This window comes from Equus asinus, chromosome 27, assembly GCF_041296235.1.
Source record: "Equus asinus isolate D_3611 breed Donkey chromosome 27, EquAss-T2T_v2, whole genome shotgun sequence".
Lineage (NCBI taxonomy): Eukaryota > Metazoa > Chordata > Mammalia > Perissodactyla > Equidae > Equus > Equus asinus.
This window is the reverse complement of record NC_091816.1, coordinates 32122782-32138357: the sequence shown is the minus strand read 5'-3', so window position 1 is coordinate 32138357 and position 15576 is coordinate 32122782. Positions and strand designations below refer to the sequence as shown.

At 55.4% G+C, this 15576-nt stretch overlaps 2 protein-coding genes across 2 annotated transcripts; both read left to right on the top strand.

Moving 5' to 3' along the window:
- The first annotated feature begins 6 nt into the window (after positions 1 to 6).
- Positions 7 to 7770, top strand: LOC139042289 (putative protein FAM90A9). Its single transcript, XM_070499968.1, has 6 exons — positions 7 to 126; positions 586 to 785; positions 1220 to 1328; positions 1988 to 2893; positions 6804 to 6897; positions 7733 to 7770. Exons 1-6 carry the CDS (start codon positions 7 to 9, stop codon positions 7768 to 7770), a joined length of 1467 nt encoding a protein of 488 aa, XP_070356069.1.
- Positions 7771 to 7791: 21 nt separating this feature from the next.
- On the top strand, positions 7792 to 15555 carry LOC139042288 (putative protein FAM90A9). The gene is made up of 6 exons (XM_070499967.1): positions 7792 to 7911; positions 8371 to 8570; positions 9005 to 9113; positions 9773 to 10678; positions 14589 to 14682; positions 15518 to 15555. Exons 1-6 carry the CDS (start codon positions 7792 to 7794, stop codon positions 15553 to 15555), a joined length of 1467 nt encoding a protein of 488 aa, XP_070356068.1.
- The last annotated feature ends 21 nt before the right edge of the window (positions 15556 to 15576 follow it).

Genomic DNA, 15576 nt, shown 5'->3' with positions numbered 1-15576 from the left:
GGGCAGATGGCGGATCCTTCCACACGGCACTGGCCTTCCAGCCTGCTCAAGGCCCAGAAACGGAAGAAGCAACCCAAGGGAGCAGCGGGGCCGAGGGTTCCCCCGGCAGAGGAGGAGGATCCCAGGGTAAGTGGGGGCTTGGGTCTGTGGGGAAGCGGGCATGGCCTGGACTCCAGGGGCAGGGTCTGACAGGGACCATTGTGTCTCCATAAGTCTGTTGTCCTTCGGCGGGCAAGGCCCCGCTGTCTTGGGTCCTCCAAACCAAGCCCACGGGTCCATTCAGAGACTTGGAGGAACAAGCTCGCTTCCTATTTGCTGTCACGTCCAGCTGGGTGTTGGTCTCAGTCTTTCCATCGGGCTCCTCGTCCTCACCCTGAGACCTCCAGTCCTCCCTGCCGTGTCCCTCCCGACCCTAGGCTCTGGGAGGCACCACACCCTCTTCCCCGTCCTGACGCCCACTGCCATAGGTCAAGTCCCCTGTCCCAAGCCAATAGCCTCCTCTCGAAATGTGTGCTGACAAAGCCCGCTTTGAAAGCGGCCTGTGATTTCTCTTGCCTCGGTGACCATGTCCTTCTGCCCCCGCAGGTGAAGTGCAAAGACTGCGGAGCCTTTGGGCACCACGCGAGAAGCCTGAGGTGCCCCATGAAGCGTTGGCACGGGGCCCTTGCCCCCCAGCCCTTGGGCTCCAGAAAGCTGAAGGAGAACCTGGAACCACGGCCTCAGCAGGTCCCGCCCATCCCGCGGCCCTCCAGCCAGGCGGAGAGAGAGAGGGAGCAAAGACAAAGGTGAGCACCCTGGGAGCTTGGAAGCAAGCTTTGGGCTGAAATCTAAGCAGACACACGTGTCCCTCCGCCTGCACCCCGGGCACACCGGCCACTCCAGACAAGCAGAGCGACATGGAGAGAAAGGGAAAGGAGCTCCCTCTCCTCCAGGGTCCACACTCAGCAGCTGGTTCTCCTCCGGCTCGGTCCCTAAGGGGGGTGGGGAACATTTGGGAATTTCGCCCAAGAGCCACAGAAGAGCAACGGGCTCTAACGGAAAGGACTCCTCCAGAAAAGCTGTCTGGGGTAGGGGGACGAATCGGGGGTGGGACAAAGGCCCAGGGCTTCCCTCCCCGTCTCCATATACCACATGGAGGCGGTCTGGGCCGCCTCAAGGTCTGGCCCAACTCGGGATGGGAAAAGGAACTTGCTCCCAGCTCACGTGCTTTCTTGTGCAGGCAAGACGAGCAGCGGAGGAAGGCTCTGGTGCAGAGGTTTCCCAGGAGACCCCAAGGGAGGCAGCAGCCGAGCTGGAAGGAAGGGACAGAGTCCTGTGACTACGTGAGGGTGAGTGTCCCCAGGTGCCCCCTCTTGCGCTCTTCTGGGGAGCCCCAATCTGCCTCCAGCCCCTGCTGGGAGAGGGACTTGTTCCCTCCCGTGCCCGCCAAGGGGATCAGTCAGCATGCTCTTCAGATGTCCCTGCTCTTGCTTTCTCTGGTTGGACACCATTCCTTGCAAGTCTCTCAACCCTCTGCCGTGGGGGATGTGCAGGGACTTTCATCAGAAGCTTCCCCGGGGTGGAACCCGTGATGGAAGAAGAGGCATCTTCCAATGCTGGCACACACCCCCAAATGGGGCCTGCAAACACCTCAGTCACCCAACTGCCTCCCCCACAGCCTTAGCTCTCTGTCCGTTCCCCACAACAGTGTGTGAAAGAGCTCCTGTCCGCTTCCTCAGGTGGAGACGTTGGCGATGAGGAAGCTTTCTCGTTTCCTCTCTGACGTCAACCCGTAGCAAGGGAATATTGTCCTTCATTCTCTACTGGGCACCACTGAGGCTGAGTCCCTCATCCCGTTGCAACGGATCACTTGTACAGCTTGTCCTGTTCGGTTGAACGGGATAAGTGCTTGGCTTTCTTCTGGCCTTTCTCTTTGGTTGCTTTGACTTTGTCTTTGGAGGGGAGCCAGTTCTCATATGTGGTCTCTGTGTGTTGTGTTGTCTTCCAGCATGCAAACAGGCCACTGCCGGTCCACACAACCAAGAGGGAAACCGAGCCGGGCCTCGAGCTCCTGTGGAGGCTGCCTGTGAGGACACCCGACAGGACGTCCACTGGCTGTGCAGGATCTGCCATCCAAAGTCCTGGAGTGAGCCTCTTCTCCCCTCGAGGACTTGAGCGTGGAAGGGAAGTTTCTGTCCCTCCAAGCCCTCCCCGAGCGTCCCCACATTGGGCCCAGGACCCTACCGTCATGGTCCAGCTAAGAGACGAGACGCCCAGTTGGTTGTCCCCGGAAGAACCCCAGGCCGCCTGCAAGACGCAAGGCCTGGGCCACACCCCCGACACCCAGGCACAAGCCCGGTCTCTGGATGTCCAGTCGCATCCCTGCCAACAGCCTGCTGCCCATCTTTGGGACCGGCACTGCAAAATCAGCATCCAGGCAGCAGGCAAGAGAGGTCCTCGGCTCCCCATTCACACTGGCCAGAACCTCCCAAAGAAACCGAGACTCGGTCGCTGCCAGAGCCCCCAGAGGAGCCCTCAGAGACCACATCAGGGTCTTGTCCAGACTCTCCAGCCTCCCCCATGTTCAGCGGACGAGGCACCCCAAGTCGCCAGGAAGGCTCCTCGCGACCTGCAAGGCAGTGGCCTCCAGCCTGGCCACAACACGCCTCCCCTGAGCGCTGTGCAGCCCTGCACGGTGCCCCATCGTCCACCACTGCACCACGTTCCAGGCCAGCCCCTCAGAATGCTCTTCACAAGATCAGACAAGGGCTGGTGGAGCTCCAGGTTCCTGACAGCTCCCTCCTTCCATCCTGCTGAGAAGACAAGCCGTCCTGTGGAAAGCCCTCCCATCTTACAGAAGTCTGAGGGACAGCGTTCCCTGGTCCCACCGAGTGTCCTCTACGAGGACCTTCAGGTTTCCTCTTCCTCTGAAGAGAGCGTTTGGGAGGGAGACACCTCATGGCCATGAAGCCTTGTCCTCTGGCCCCAGCAGACCTGGAGGGGACTGTTGAGTCAGGAGGACGAGTCCCAGGGAGCAGCCTATTGCTCGGGAAGCAGCCACTCCCCAGAGCTGCTGGCTGCACAGATTCTGCAAACCCACATGATCCTTGGGGACACGCAGGCCAACGCTGCCTGCTTTCCTTATGGTAGTAGAAGGCGCCTTCCCCAGGGGACTTCTCACACTGGAATGAGAAGTTCCTTTCAATTGAAATCCATTGGATCTCATGGAGTCCAATCGCGGGCTGACTTTGAACTAGAGGAGAATGGGAAACTAGCAATTGAGTCTCTTTCTCCACTAATTTTGGAATTTGGGGAAAATGGGAAACGATTTCAAAGCCGTGCTTTGCAGACTTTAAACTGTTCCCTGTCCTGGGATGAGATGCCTTGACTCTGTGGGTTGATTTCGGTGCCAATTCTGATGGGGACTATTCTCATGGCTTTGTTCATTTTCGTGGCCAAATGTCCTGTGTAAGTTGTGTTTTCAAATGTTCTTTCAATCCTAATAAACTTCTCTCAAATATGACCCTGTGCCTGCCATTTTCTCTGCTAAGCGTGTCGATGGTTTGGAAAAGCGGACGGCCTGATCCCAGTTGAGTTCACTGAGTCAAGGGAAGCTTGGTGTCTTCCATGCTTCCCAGTCAGTACAGGCTCTCTGACACACCCAGCCCCACCGCATCAATACACGCATGGTGACAGAGTGCCCAAGCGGGTCTTTGGTAGATTCGTCCCTTAGATCCACACTGGACTCAGGCGGAGAGTCTGACTAAATATGCATGCCTGAATCCTACTCCACGTTATCCCCACTGAGGGTGTCTTTCTTGTTTCCTGGGCCCTGGCATCTTCAAAGCTCTCTGGGTGATTCCAATGGGCGGCCACTTTTGAGAACCACTGGAGGGGTGGGCACAGATATCAGCTAAGTCACCTGCTATCCCCAGTGTCGAATTGAGCGAAAGCTCTGACTGAGATAGAGAAAAGTCACATAGCTCTGAAATCATGATTTCCTTAGGAACAGCAAATGACAGCCTCTGTCTCCTCTGTTGGCCACCCTTTGAGAGGGGCTTCCCTCATTATGCAGGAGTCTGTGCCTCAGGAGCACAGCAGCCTCTGGTTGAGGGCGCAAGGTCATGGAAGAGAAGGGAAAGGTGAAGATGCCATGCAGCGCGCTGACGTACCTTCTGAAACGGTTCCCGTCTTCCTGGGCCCCTGTCAGAGCTGCTTCCCTTGGCCCTTGTCTCCCGGCCACAAGCCTGCCCCATTAGGGAGTCTGACAAACCCAAAACCGCAGTGCTCCTCATTTCTCGCAATCCAAAGTGTTTGGATTGGCACTCCACAGTTTTTCCTGATTCCAGCTGGGTAAGGACACTCGCACTGGCATTTCTGTCCCTGGCAAGCCACCCCTGGGCCTCTGAGGTCTGTCTAGATTGGCCCAGAGACTCAAGCAGCCAAGGACATGCTTCCCAGTTCCCTGCTCGCAGCCAGAGATGATATCTGCCGCCAAGGGGGACAAGACATCTTTCCCATATGCCATCAGAACCAAAGGTTCTTCTCCACAGAACCAGAGTCTGGGACCTGCAATACCTGTGTCTATCTCATGGGGAACTTCAACCCTCACCCTCAGGCAAGCAGACGGTCTTAAGACAGAGAGCAGCTCTGTTCACTGTGCAGGATGAAGACTAACCAGTAGAAGCCAGAACGATGCTGGAGAGAACCAGGACAACTCTTGGTGAATCCCAAGGGGAACAAGGATGAGAAAAGACAGAGGGAGGCGAATCCGAACCATTATCGTCCTGAAAATAACTCTCAACCTAGGAGGAGGGCAAAGAAAGGACGGAACCTCTGCATGAATTACAGACGGATGAAACACTGGACATTCTCAGACCAAACACCACACTTTCAGATCAACGGCATGCTTCTAAACACAGGGAAGCAAAGAAGGAGCCCACGCTGTCTATTTTTGCTCCACACTGCGCTGTACCCTCTGCGAGGGCCCGGATGCAGGAGAAGTGGTGGCCCGAGACACTATTGCCTAGAAAACCCCAAAGAGTTGGTGTTGGCCGGTGATACTGTTGTCTACATGGCACATCCGAGCAACATCCTAGAGCAACTCTCTGGATGGACAGCCTCTTTCAACAACGTCAGCGAACTACTAAATCCAACTAACAAAAGACGTACCATTCGTGTCGAATTTCCTTAAAAAACACCACTTAGAAGAGGCATTGCTGACAGGAGCCCTGCGTCCCAAAGTCAATAGAGGTCTATATTCAATCTAGGAAAACCCTTGTGGAGTTTTCTGCAAAACTATAAATGCCTCTCCTTGAAAGGCATAGAAATGGAAAGAAGTGCTCCTTAACGCATCACGCATCTTTCAAGAAGGAGCAAAGTGCTTTCTCTTCTAATGAACGGGGCATGCTTCCATGCCGTGATAAATCCCAGGGGGCCTTCTCCTAAAGACGAGGACACAATGGAAAACTGAATCACGGAAACAAGAGGAGCAGAAGCAGTCTATGGAACATTGTAGAGGTACAGGTGTGACAGGGATAGGGACGGGGTAGTATCTTTTTTTTCTTAGAAAGGATCCAAGTTCTTGGGGCTTGGGAGAGTTGTCATGAGAAGATCAGGTGCCAGCCTGGTTTAATGGAAGGAGGGCCCGAAGGACACTAAAGGCCAGTGGAGGGTCATGGGGCACCACACATTCCTTGGAATGCAAGGAGGCCACCTGGATTCCCCAGGCTACTGCGGGAGATTTGGCAGGGACCCTGCTGCCCGTGGGGAAGGGCACCAGGATGGGACCACTACGCCATGGCTACAGGGCCCCGGACCCAGGTCCTTGGAGCACTTTCATAAATTATTACTGAAATGCCAGTTGAAAAGTCCACACAGCTGCAAAGGGATGCAAATCACAAACTGTGGGAAATCCCCAGGGTGCCCACAAGAGGATCCGATGGAGACCCTCCCCTCCGCTGAGTGGGAGCCATCCTGGGTGACCTGCTTTGGAGCGGGAGATGGTATCTTGGCAGCCGGGAGAAGTGGCCCGGGAGAGATCATTGGGGATTTCCATTCCTAACTGTCCCCTGGTCCGAATCAAAACACAGACACCTGCCTAACCCTCTACAGAGACTGACCCCTGGAGGATGAGCAATGGGGCACAGAAGGCCAATATTCACCACTGACCGAGGTGACTCAGAAAGGACGCCCCAGGTGATCCACGGCAATGCTAGCAATACAGTGATTTGACTCACAGGAACCCGCATGACGGAAGCCAGTGCCGGAAGGACAGATGCAGAAGGAGGTCTTGGCTGTGAATTCCTAGAGTCATCCAACTCACAGAGATCCAAAGGAGAATGGGGGAGGGAGGATGTGCAGGGAGGGAGGAAGGAAGGGGTAGGGTTTCCTGGATAACGCCTTCCAGGTGGCGAGAATGCAAAGCTGGGGAGATGGAGGACAGGGACGTTCGCACAGCAACGTGCATGGACTCAGTGCCGTGAAACTCTAGGCCTCCCGGTCTTGAAAGAGTCAAATCCTCTAAGGCAAACTCTACCACAATAACAAAACGGCAAAGCGCGCAGAGAAACGGGAATGGGCACAAACGTTTCCTCTTCTTACAGAGAAGAGAGAGTCTTCAAATTAGGCACCTGCGTGCCCGAAATTTTCCAATGCCTGCAAAGGCTAAGCGACAGAGGAGAGGTCATGGCCTCAGGACTTGCTTCGACCGGGGGTGGGTAGATTAGACGGATCGACTGAGATCCCCCTCACAAGGTCACGTGACCTGGAAACCCTATAAAAGCCTGACCGCAAAGGACCCTCCCACACTCCCCCTTCCGCAGGCCCCTGGGAAGCTGCCCCACGGCCTGGGCAGTTGGTCCTGCACCCACCTTTCTACAGTCTACGGACGGAACGAGGAGCACAGCTCGCTTTCAGGTGGGTTTCCTTTACCAATGTGGTCCTCAAATGGGGAGGGCTATGGCTTTAGGCACTAGGGCAAGGATTGTGGGATTTTCATAGGAGTCTTGTGAACAGCCACTGAGGAAATACACCATTTCTCCAGTTCCAAAGCAAACAGACCCTGAGGAGTGAGGGGTCGGGAGGGAAAAGGTAGGGAAACCTCGGGGCTTGGGCGATGGGCAATTCAAGCCTCGTGAATGGATTTGTTCCTATTTGGTGCAAACGTACTCATTTGGCATGGTTTGGAAAGTAGTTAGAAATGGGGCACGAAGGCCAAAGAGAAAAGAAGACGGGTTGGGCCCTGCCGACCTTGTGAAGCTTCCCGTCCAGTGGCGGGGCAAATCTTTTTTGCGTGTGAATTTCAATTGCCAAATCGCATCCCTTGATGTCAATGCGGAGATTCAAACTTTCAAGAGGAAGGCATACGTTGCTTTTGATCTTCCGATACGTGTGCCCAGGCGTGAAATCTAGCCTCTGTTCTCGTGCACACCTGGCGCAATCCTGTCTTCCTTGGTCCAAGCACACCGCATCGCGAAGCACCCAAGGCGAGTCTCTCAAACCCGTCTCTCAAGGAGGCCATTCCAAAGTCACCATGGATGCCTCCTGGGTCTTGTCTTGGTCAGAGTCCTATTCGGGCGGGAGGGAGTCATGTGAGAGTGAGAACATATGTGGGAGGGAGAGATGCCTTTGCGACGAATGTGTTTGGACTCAGTGATCAAAGAGGTCCCTTCACCCAGCCTCGGAGACGGAGGTGCGAGAGGGACTTTTTTCCGTGTGTGTGTCTGATCGTTTTCTTTTTCTTTGGACTCAGGAACCCCGGAAAGCAAGTCCTCGGGGAGACGGAGGTGAGGCTCCGCACAGGTGGGGCAGATGGCGGATCCTTCCACACGGCACTGGCCTTCCAGCCTGCTCAAGGCCCAGAAACGGAAGAAGCAACCCAAGGGAGCAGCGGGGCCGAGGGTTCCCCCGGCAGAGGAGGAGGATCCCAGGGTAAGTGGGGGCTTGGGTCTGTGGGGAAGCGGGCATGGCCTGGACTCCAGGGGCAGGGTCTGACAGGGACCATTGTGTCTCCATAAGTCTGTTGTCCTTCCGCGGGCAAGGCCCCGCTGTCTTGGGTCCTCCAAACCAAGCCCACGGGTCCATTCAGAGACTTGGAGGAACAAGCTCGCTTCCTATTTGCTGTCACGTCCAGCTGGGTGTTGGTCTCAGTCTTTCCATCGGGCTCCTCGTCCTCACCCTGAGACCTCCAGTCCTCCCTGCCGTGTCCCTCCCGACCCTAGGCTCTGGGAGGCACCACACCCTCTTCCCCGTCCTGACGCCCACTGCCATAGGTCAAGTCCCCTGTCCCAAGCCAATAGCCTCCTCTCGAAATGTGTGCTGACAAAGCCCGCTTTGAAAGCGGCCTGTGATTTCTCTTGCCTCGGTGACCATGTCCTTCTGCCCCCGCAGGTGAAGTGCAAAGACTGCGGAGCCTTTGGGCACCACGCGAGAAGCCTGAGGTGCCCCATGAAGCGTTGGCACGGGGCCCTTGCCCCCCAGCCCTTGGGCTCCAGAAAGCTGAAGGAGAACCTGGAACCACGGCCTCAGCAGGTCCCGCCCATCCCGCGGCCCTCCAGCCAGGCGGAGAGAGAGAGGGAGCAAAGACAAAGGTGAGCACCCTGGGAGCTTGGAAGCAAGCTTTGGGCTGAAATCTAAGCAGACACACGTGTCCCTCCGCCTGCACCCCGGGCACACCGGCCACTCCAGACAAGCAGAGCGACATGGAGAGAAAGGGAAAGGAGCTCCCTCTCCTCCAGGGTCCACACTCAGCAGCTGGTTCTCCTCCGGCTCGGTCCCTAAGGGGGGTGGGGAACATTTGGGAATTTCGCCCAAGAGCCACAGAAGAGCAACGGGCTCTAACGGAAAGGACTCCTCCAGAAAAGCTGTCTGGGGTAGGGGGACGAATCGGGGGTGGGACAAAGGCCCAGGGCTTCCCTCCCCGTCTCCATATACCACATGGAGGCGGTCTGGGCCGCCTCAAGGTCTGGCCCAACTCGGGATGGGAAAAGGAACTTGCTCCCAGCTCACGTGCTTTCTTGTGCAGGCAAGACGAGCAGCGGAGGAAGGCTCTGGTGCAGAGGTTTCCCAGGAGACCCCAAGGGAGGCAGCAGCCGAGCTGGAAGGAAGGGACAGAGTCCTGTGACTACGTGAGGGTGAGTGTCCCCAGGTGCCCCCTCTTGCGCTCTTCTGGGGAGCCCCAATCTGCCTCCAGCCCCTGCTGGGAGAGGGACTTGTTCCCTCCCGTGCCCGCCAAGGGGATCAGTCAGCATGCTCTTCAGATGTCCCTGCTCTTGCTTTCTCTGGTTGGACACCATTCCTTGCAAGTCTCTCAACCCTCTGCCGTGGGGGATGTGCAGGGACTTTCATCAGAAGCTTCCCCGGGGTGGAACCCGTGATGGAAGAAGAGGCATCTTCCAATGCTGGCACACACCCCCAAATGGGGCCTGCAAACACCTCAGTCACCCAACTGCCTCCCCCACAGCCTTAGCTCTCTGTCCGTTCCCCACAACAGTGTGTGAAAGAGCTCCTGTCCGCTTCCTCAGGTGGAGACGTTGGCGATGAGGAAGCTTTCTCGTTTCCTCTCTGACGTCAACCCGTAGCAAGGGAATATTGTCCTTCATTCTCTACTGGGCACCACTGAGGCTGAGTCCCTCATCCCGTTGCAACGGATCACTTGTACAGCTTGTCCTGTTCGGTTGAACGGGATAAGTGCTTGGCTTTCTTCTGGCCTTTCTCTTTGGTTGCTTTGACTTTGTCTTTGAAGGGGAGCCAGTTCTCATATGTGGTCTCTGTGTGTTGTGTTGTCTTCCAGCATGCAAACAGGCCACTGCCGGTCCACACAACCAAGAGGGAAACCGAGCCGGGCCTCGAGCTCCTGTGGAGGCTGCCTGTGAGGACACCCGACAGGACGTCCACTGGCTGTGCAGGATCTGCCATCCAAAGTCCTGGAGTGAGCCTCTTCTCCCCTCGAGGACTTGAGCATGGAAGGGAAGTTTCTGTCCCTCCAAGCCCTCCCCGAGCGTCCCCACATTGGGCCCAGGACCCTACCGTCATGGTCCAGCTAAGAGACGAGACGCCCAGTTGGTTGTCCCCGGAAGAACCCCAGGCCGCCTGCAAGACGCAAGGCCTGGGCCACACCCCCGACACCCAGGCACAAGCCCGGTCTCTGGATGTCCAGTCGCATCCCTGCCAACAGCCTGCTGCCCATCTTTGGGACCGGCACTGCAAAATCAGCATCCAGGCAGCAGGCAAGAGAGGTCCTCGGCTCCCCATTCACACTGGCCAGAACCTCCCAAAGAAACCGAGACTCGGTCGCTGCCAGAGCCCCCAGAGGAGCCCTCAGAGACCACATCAGGGTCTTGTCCAGACTCTCCAGCCTCCCCCATGTTCAGCGGACGAGGCACCCCAAGTCGCCAGGAAGGCTCCTCGCGACCTGCAAGGCAGTGGCCTCCAGCCTGGCCACAACACGCCTCCCCTGAGCGCTGTGCAGCCCTGCACGGTGCCCCATCGTCCACCACTGCACCACGTTCCAGGCCAGCCCCTCAGAATGCTCTTCACAAGATCAGACAAGGGCTGGTGGAGCTCCAGGTTCCTGACAGCTCCCTCCTTCCATCCTGCTGAGAAGACAAGCCGTCCTGTGGAAAGCCCTCCCATCTTACAGAAGTCTGAGGGACAGCGTTCCCTGGTCCCACCGAGTGTCCTCTACGAGGACCTTCAGGTTTCCTCTTCCTCTGAAGAGAGCGTTTGGGAGGGAGACACCTCATGGCCATGAAGCCTTGTCCTCTGGCCCCAGCAGACCTGGAGGGGACTGTTGAGTCAGGAGGACGAGTCCCAGGGAGCAGCCTATTGCTCGGGAAGCAGCCACTCCCCAGAGCTGCTGGCTGCACAGATTCTGCAAACCCACATGATCCTTGGGGACACGCAGGCCAACGCTGCCTGCTTTCCTTATGGTAGTAGAAGGCGCCTTCCCCAGGGGACTTCTCACACTGGAATGAGAAGTTCCTTTCAATTGAAATCCATTGGATCTCATGGAGTCCAATCGCGGGCTGACTTTGAACTAGAGGAGAATGGGAAACTAGCAATTGAGTCTCTTTCTCCACTAATTTTGGAATTTGGGGAAAATGGGAAACGATTTCAAAGCCGTGCTTTGCAGACTTTAAACTGTTCCCTGTCCTGGGATGAGATGCCTTGACTCTGTGGGTTGATTTCGGTGCCAATTCTGATGGGGACTATTCTCATGGCTTTGTTCATTTTCGTGGCCAAATGTCCTGTGTAAGTTGTGTTTTCAAATGTTCTTTCAATCCTAATAAACTTCTCTCAAATATGACCCTGTGCCTGCCATTTTCTTTGCTAAGCGTGTCGATGGTTTGGAAAAGCGGACGGCCTGATCCCAGTTGAGTTCACTGAGTCAAGGGAAGCTTGGTGTCTTCCATGCTTCCCAGTCAGTACAGGCTCTCTGACACACCCAGCCCCACCGCATCAATACACGCATGGTGACAGAGTGCCCAAGCGGGTCTTTGGTAGATTCGTCCCTTAGATCCACACTGGACTCAGGCGGAGAGTCTGACTAAATATGCATGCCTGAATCCTACTCCACGTTATCCCCACTGAGGGTGTCTTTCTTGTTTCCTGGGCCCTGGCGTCTTCAAAGCTCTCTGGGTGATTCCAATGGGCGGCCACTTTTGAGAACCACTGGAGGGGTGGGCACAGATATCAGCTAAGTCACCTGCTATCCCCAGTGTCGAATTGAGCGAAAGCTCTGACTGAGATAGAGAAAAGTCACATAGCTCTGAAATCATGATTTCCTTAGGAACAGCAAATGACAGCCTCTGTCTCCTCTGTTGGCCACCCTTTGAGAGGGGCTTCCCTCATTATGCAGGAGTCTGTGCCTCAGGAGCACAGCAGCCTCTGGTTGAGGGCGCAAGGTCATGGAAGAGAAGGGAAAGGTGAAGATGCCATGCAGCGCGCTGACGTACCTTCTGAAACGGTTCCCGTCTTCCTGGGCCCCTGTCAGAGCTGCTTCCCTTGGCCCTTGTCTCCCGGCCACAAGCCTGCCCCATTAGGGAGTCTGACAAACCCAAAACCGCAGTGCTCCTCATTTCTCGCAATCCAAAGTGTTTGGATTGGCACTCCACAGTTTTTCCTGATTCCAGCTGGGTAAGGACACTCGCACTGGCATTTCTGTCCCTGGCAAGCCACCCCTGGGCCTCTGAGGTCTGTCTAGATTGGCCCAGAGACTCAAGCAGCCAAGGACATGCTTCCCAGTTCCCTGCTCGCAGCCAGAGATGATATCTGCCGCCAAGGGGGACAAGACATCTTTCCCATATGCCATCAGAACCAAAGGTTCTTCTCCACAGAACCAGAGTCTGGGACCTGCAATACCTGTGTCTATCTCATGGGGAACTTCAACCCTCACCCTCAGGCAAGCAGACGGTCTTAAGACAGAGAGCAGCTCTGTTCACTGTGCAGGATGAAGACTAACCAGTAGAAGCCAGAACGATGCTGGAGAGAACCAGGACAACTCTTGGTGAATCCCAAGGGGAACAAGGATGAGAAAAGACAGAGGGAGGCGAATCCGAACCATTATCGTCCTGAAAATAACTCTCAACCTAGGAGGAGGGCAAAGAAAGGACGGAACCTCTGCATGAATTACAGACGGATGAAACACTGGACATTCTCAGACCAAACACCACACTTTCAGATCAACGGCATGCTTCTAAACACAGGGAAGCAAAGAAGGAGCCCACGCTGTCTATTTTTGCTCCACACTGCGCTGTACCCTCTGCGAGGGCCCGGATGCAGGAGAAGTGGTGGCCCGAGACACTATTGCCTAGAAAACCCCAAAGAGTTGGTGTTGGCCGGTGATACTGTTGTCTACATGGCACATCCGAGCAACATCCTAGAGCAACTCTCTGGATGGACAGCCTCTTTCAACAACGTCAGCGAACTACTAAATCCAACTAACAAAAGACGTACCATTCGTGTCGAATTTCCTTAAAAAACACCACTTAGAAGAGGCATTGCTGACAGGAGCCCTGCGTCCCAAAGTCAATAGAGGTCTATATTCAATCTAGGAAAACCCTTGTGGAGTTTTCTGCAAAACTATAAATGCCTCTCCTTGAAAGGCATAGAAATGGAAAGAAGTGCTCCTTAACGCATCACGCATCTTTCAAGAAGGAGCAAAGTGCTTTCTCTTCTAATGAACGGGGCATGCTTCCATGCCGTGATAAATCCCAGGGGGCCTTCTCCTAAAGACGAGGACACAATGGAAAACTGAATCACGGAAACAAGAGGAGCAGAAGCAGTCTATGGAACATGGTAGAGGTACAGGTGTGACAGGGATAGGGACGGGGTAGTATCTTTTTTTTCTTAGAAAGGATCCAAGTTCTTGGGGCTTGGGAGAGTTGTCATGAGAAGATCAGGTGCCAGCCTGGTTTAATGGAAGGAGGGCCCGAAGGACACTAAAGGCCAGTGGAGGGTCATGGGGCACCACACATTCCTTGGAATGCAAGGAGGCCACCTGGATTCCCCAGGCTACTGCGGGAGATTTGGCAGGGACCCTGCTGCCCGTGGGGAAGGGCACCAGGATGGGACCACTACGCCATGGCTACAGGGCCCCGGACCCAGGTCCTTGGAGCACTTTCATAAATTATTACTGAAATGCCAGTTGAAAAGTCCACACAGCTGCAAAGGGATGCAAATCACAAACTGTGGGAAATCCCCAGGGTGCCCACAAGAGGATCCGATGGAGACCCTCCCCTCCGCTGAGTGGGAGCCATCCTGGGTGACCTGCTTTGGAGCGGGAGATGGTATCTTGGCAGCCGGGAGAAGTGGCCCGGGAGAGATCATTGGGGATTTCCATTCCTAACTGTCCCCTGGTCCGAATCAAAACACAGACACCTGCCTAACCCTCTACAGAGACTGACCCCTGGAGGATGAGCAATGGGGCACAGAAGGCCAATATTCACCACTGACCGAGGTGACTCAGAAAGGACGCCCCAGGTGATCCACGGCAATGCTAGCAATACAGTGATTTGACTCACAGGAACCCGCATGACGGAAGCCAGTGCCGGAAGGACAGATGCAGAAGGAGGTCTTGGCTGTGAATTCCTAGAGTCATCCAACTCACAGAGATCCAAAGGAGAATGGGGGAGGGAGGATGTGCAGGGAGGGAGGAAGGAAGGGGTAGGGTTTCCTGGATAACGCCTTCCAGGTGGCGAGAATGCAAAGCTGGGGAGATGGAGGACAGGGACGTTCGCACAGCAACGTGCATGGACTCAGTGCCGTGAAACTCTAGGCCTCCCGGTCTTGAAAGAGTCAAATCCTCTAAGGCAAACTCTACCACAATAACAAAACGGCAAAGCGCGCAGAGAAACGGGAATGGGCACAAACGTTTCCTCTTCTTACAGAGAAGAGAGAGTCTTCAAATTAGGCACCTGCGTGCCCGAAATTTTCCAATGCCTGCAAAGGCTAAGCGACAGAGGAGAGGTCATGGCCTCAGGACTTGCTTCGACCGGGGGTGGGTAGATTAGACGGATCGACTGAGATCCCCCTCACAAGGTCACGTGACCTGGAAACCCTATAAAAGCCTGACCGCAAAGGACCCTCCCACACTCCCCCTTCCGCAGGCCCCTGGGAAGCTGCCCCACGGCCTGGGCAGTTGGTCCTGCACCCACCTTTCTACAGTCTACGGACGGAACGAGGAGCACAGCTCGCTTTCAGGTGGGTTTCCTTTACCAATGTGGTCCTCAAATGGGGAGGGCTATGGCTCTAGGCACTAGGGCAAGGATTGTGGGATTTTCATAGGAGTCTTGTGAACAGCCACTGAGGAAATACACCATTTCTCCAGTTCCAAAGCAAACAGACCCTGAGGAGTGAGGGGTCGGGAGGGAAAAGGTAGGGAAACCTCGGGGCTTGGGCGATGGGCAATTCAAGCCTCGTGAATGGATTTGTTCCTATTTGGTGCAAACGTACTCATTTGGCATGGTTTGGAAAGTAGTTAGAAATGGGGCACGAAGGCCAAAGAGAAAAGAAGACGGGTTGGGCCCTGCCGACCTTGTGAAGCTTCCCGTCCAGTGGCGGGGCAAATCTTTTTTGCGTGTGAATTTCAATTGCCAAATCGCATCCCTTGATGTCAATGCGGAGATTCAAACTTTCAAGAGGAAGGCATACGTTGCTTTTGATCTTCCGATACGTGTGCCCAGGCGTGAAATCTAGCCTCTGTTCTCGTGCACACCTGGCGCAATCCTGTCTTCCTTGGTCCAAGCACACCGCATCGCGAAGCACCCAAGGCGAGTCTCTCAAACCCGTCTCTCAAGGAGGCCATTCCAAAGTCACCATGGATGCCTCCTGGGTCTTGTCTCGGTCAGAGTCCTATTCGGGCGGGAGGGAGTCATGTGAGAGTGAGAACATATGTGGGAGGGAGAGATGCCTTTGCGACGAATGTGTTTGGACTCAGTGATCAAAGAGGTCCCTTCACCCAGCCTCGGAGACGGAGGTGCGAGAGGGACTTTTTTCCGTGTGTGTGTCTGATCGTTTTCTTTTTCTTTGGACTCAGGAACCCCGGAAAGCAAGTCCTCGGGGAGACGGAGGTGAGGCTCCGCACAGGTGGGGCAG

What these genes read in the sequence shown, in the direction of transcription:
- LOC139042289 (XM_070499968.1), top strand. Translation starts at nt 7, where the DNA reads ATGGCGGATCCTTCCACACGGCACTGGCCTTCCAGCCTGCTCAAGGCC. An exon ending in GAGAGGGAGCAAAGACAAAG is followed by an intron (nt 786 to 1,219) that starts GTGAGCACCCTG and finishes TTTCTTGTGCAG; the next exon opens with GCAAGACGAGCAGCGGAGGA. An exon ending in GGAGCACAGCTCGCTTTCAG is followed by an intron (nt 6,898 to 7,732) that starts GTGGGTTTCCTT and finishes CTTTGGACTCAG; the next exon opens with GAACCCCGGAAAGCAAGTCC.
- LOC139042288 (XM_070499967.1), top strand. Translation starts at nt 7,792, where the DNA reads ATGGCGGATCCTTCCACACGGCACTGGCCTTCCAGCCTGCTCAAGGCC. An exon ending in CAGAGGAGGAGGATCCCAGG is followed by an intron (nt 7,912 to 8,370) that starts GTAAGTGGGGGC and finishes CTGCCCCCGCAG; the next exon opens with GTGAAGTGCAAAGACTGCGG. An exon ending in GAGAGGGAGCAAAGACAAAG is followed by an intron (nt 8,571 to 9,004) that starts GTGAGCACCCTG and finishes TTTCTTGTGCAG; the next exon opens with GCAAGACGAGCAGCGGAGGA.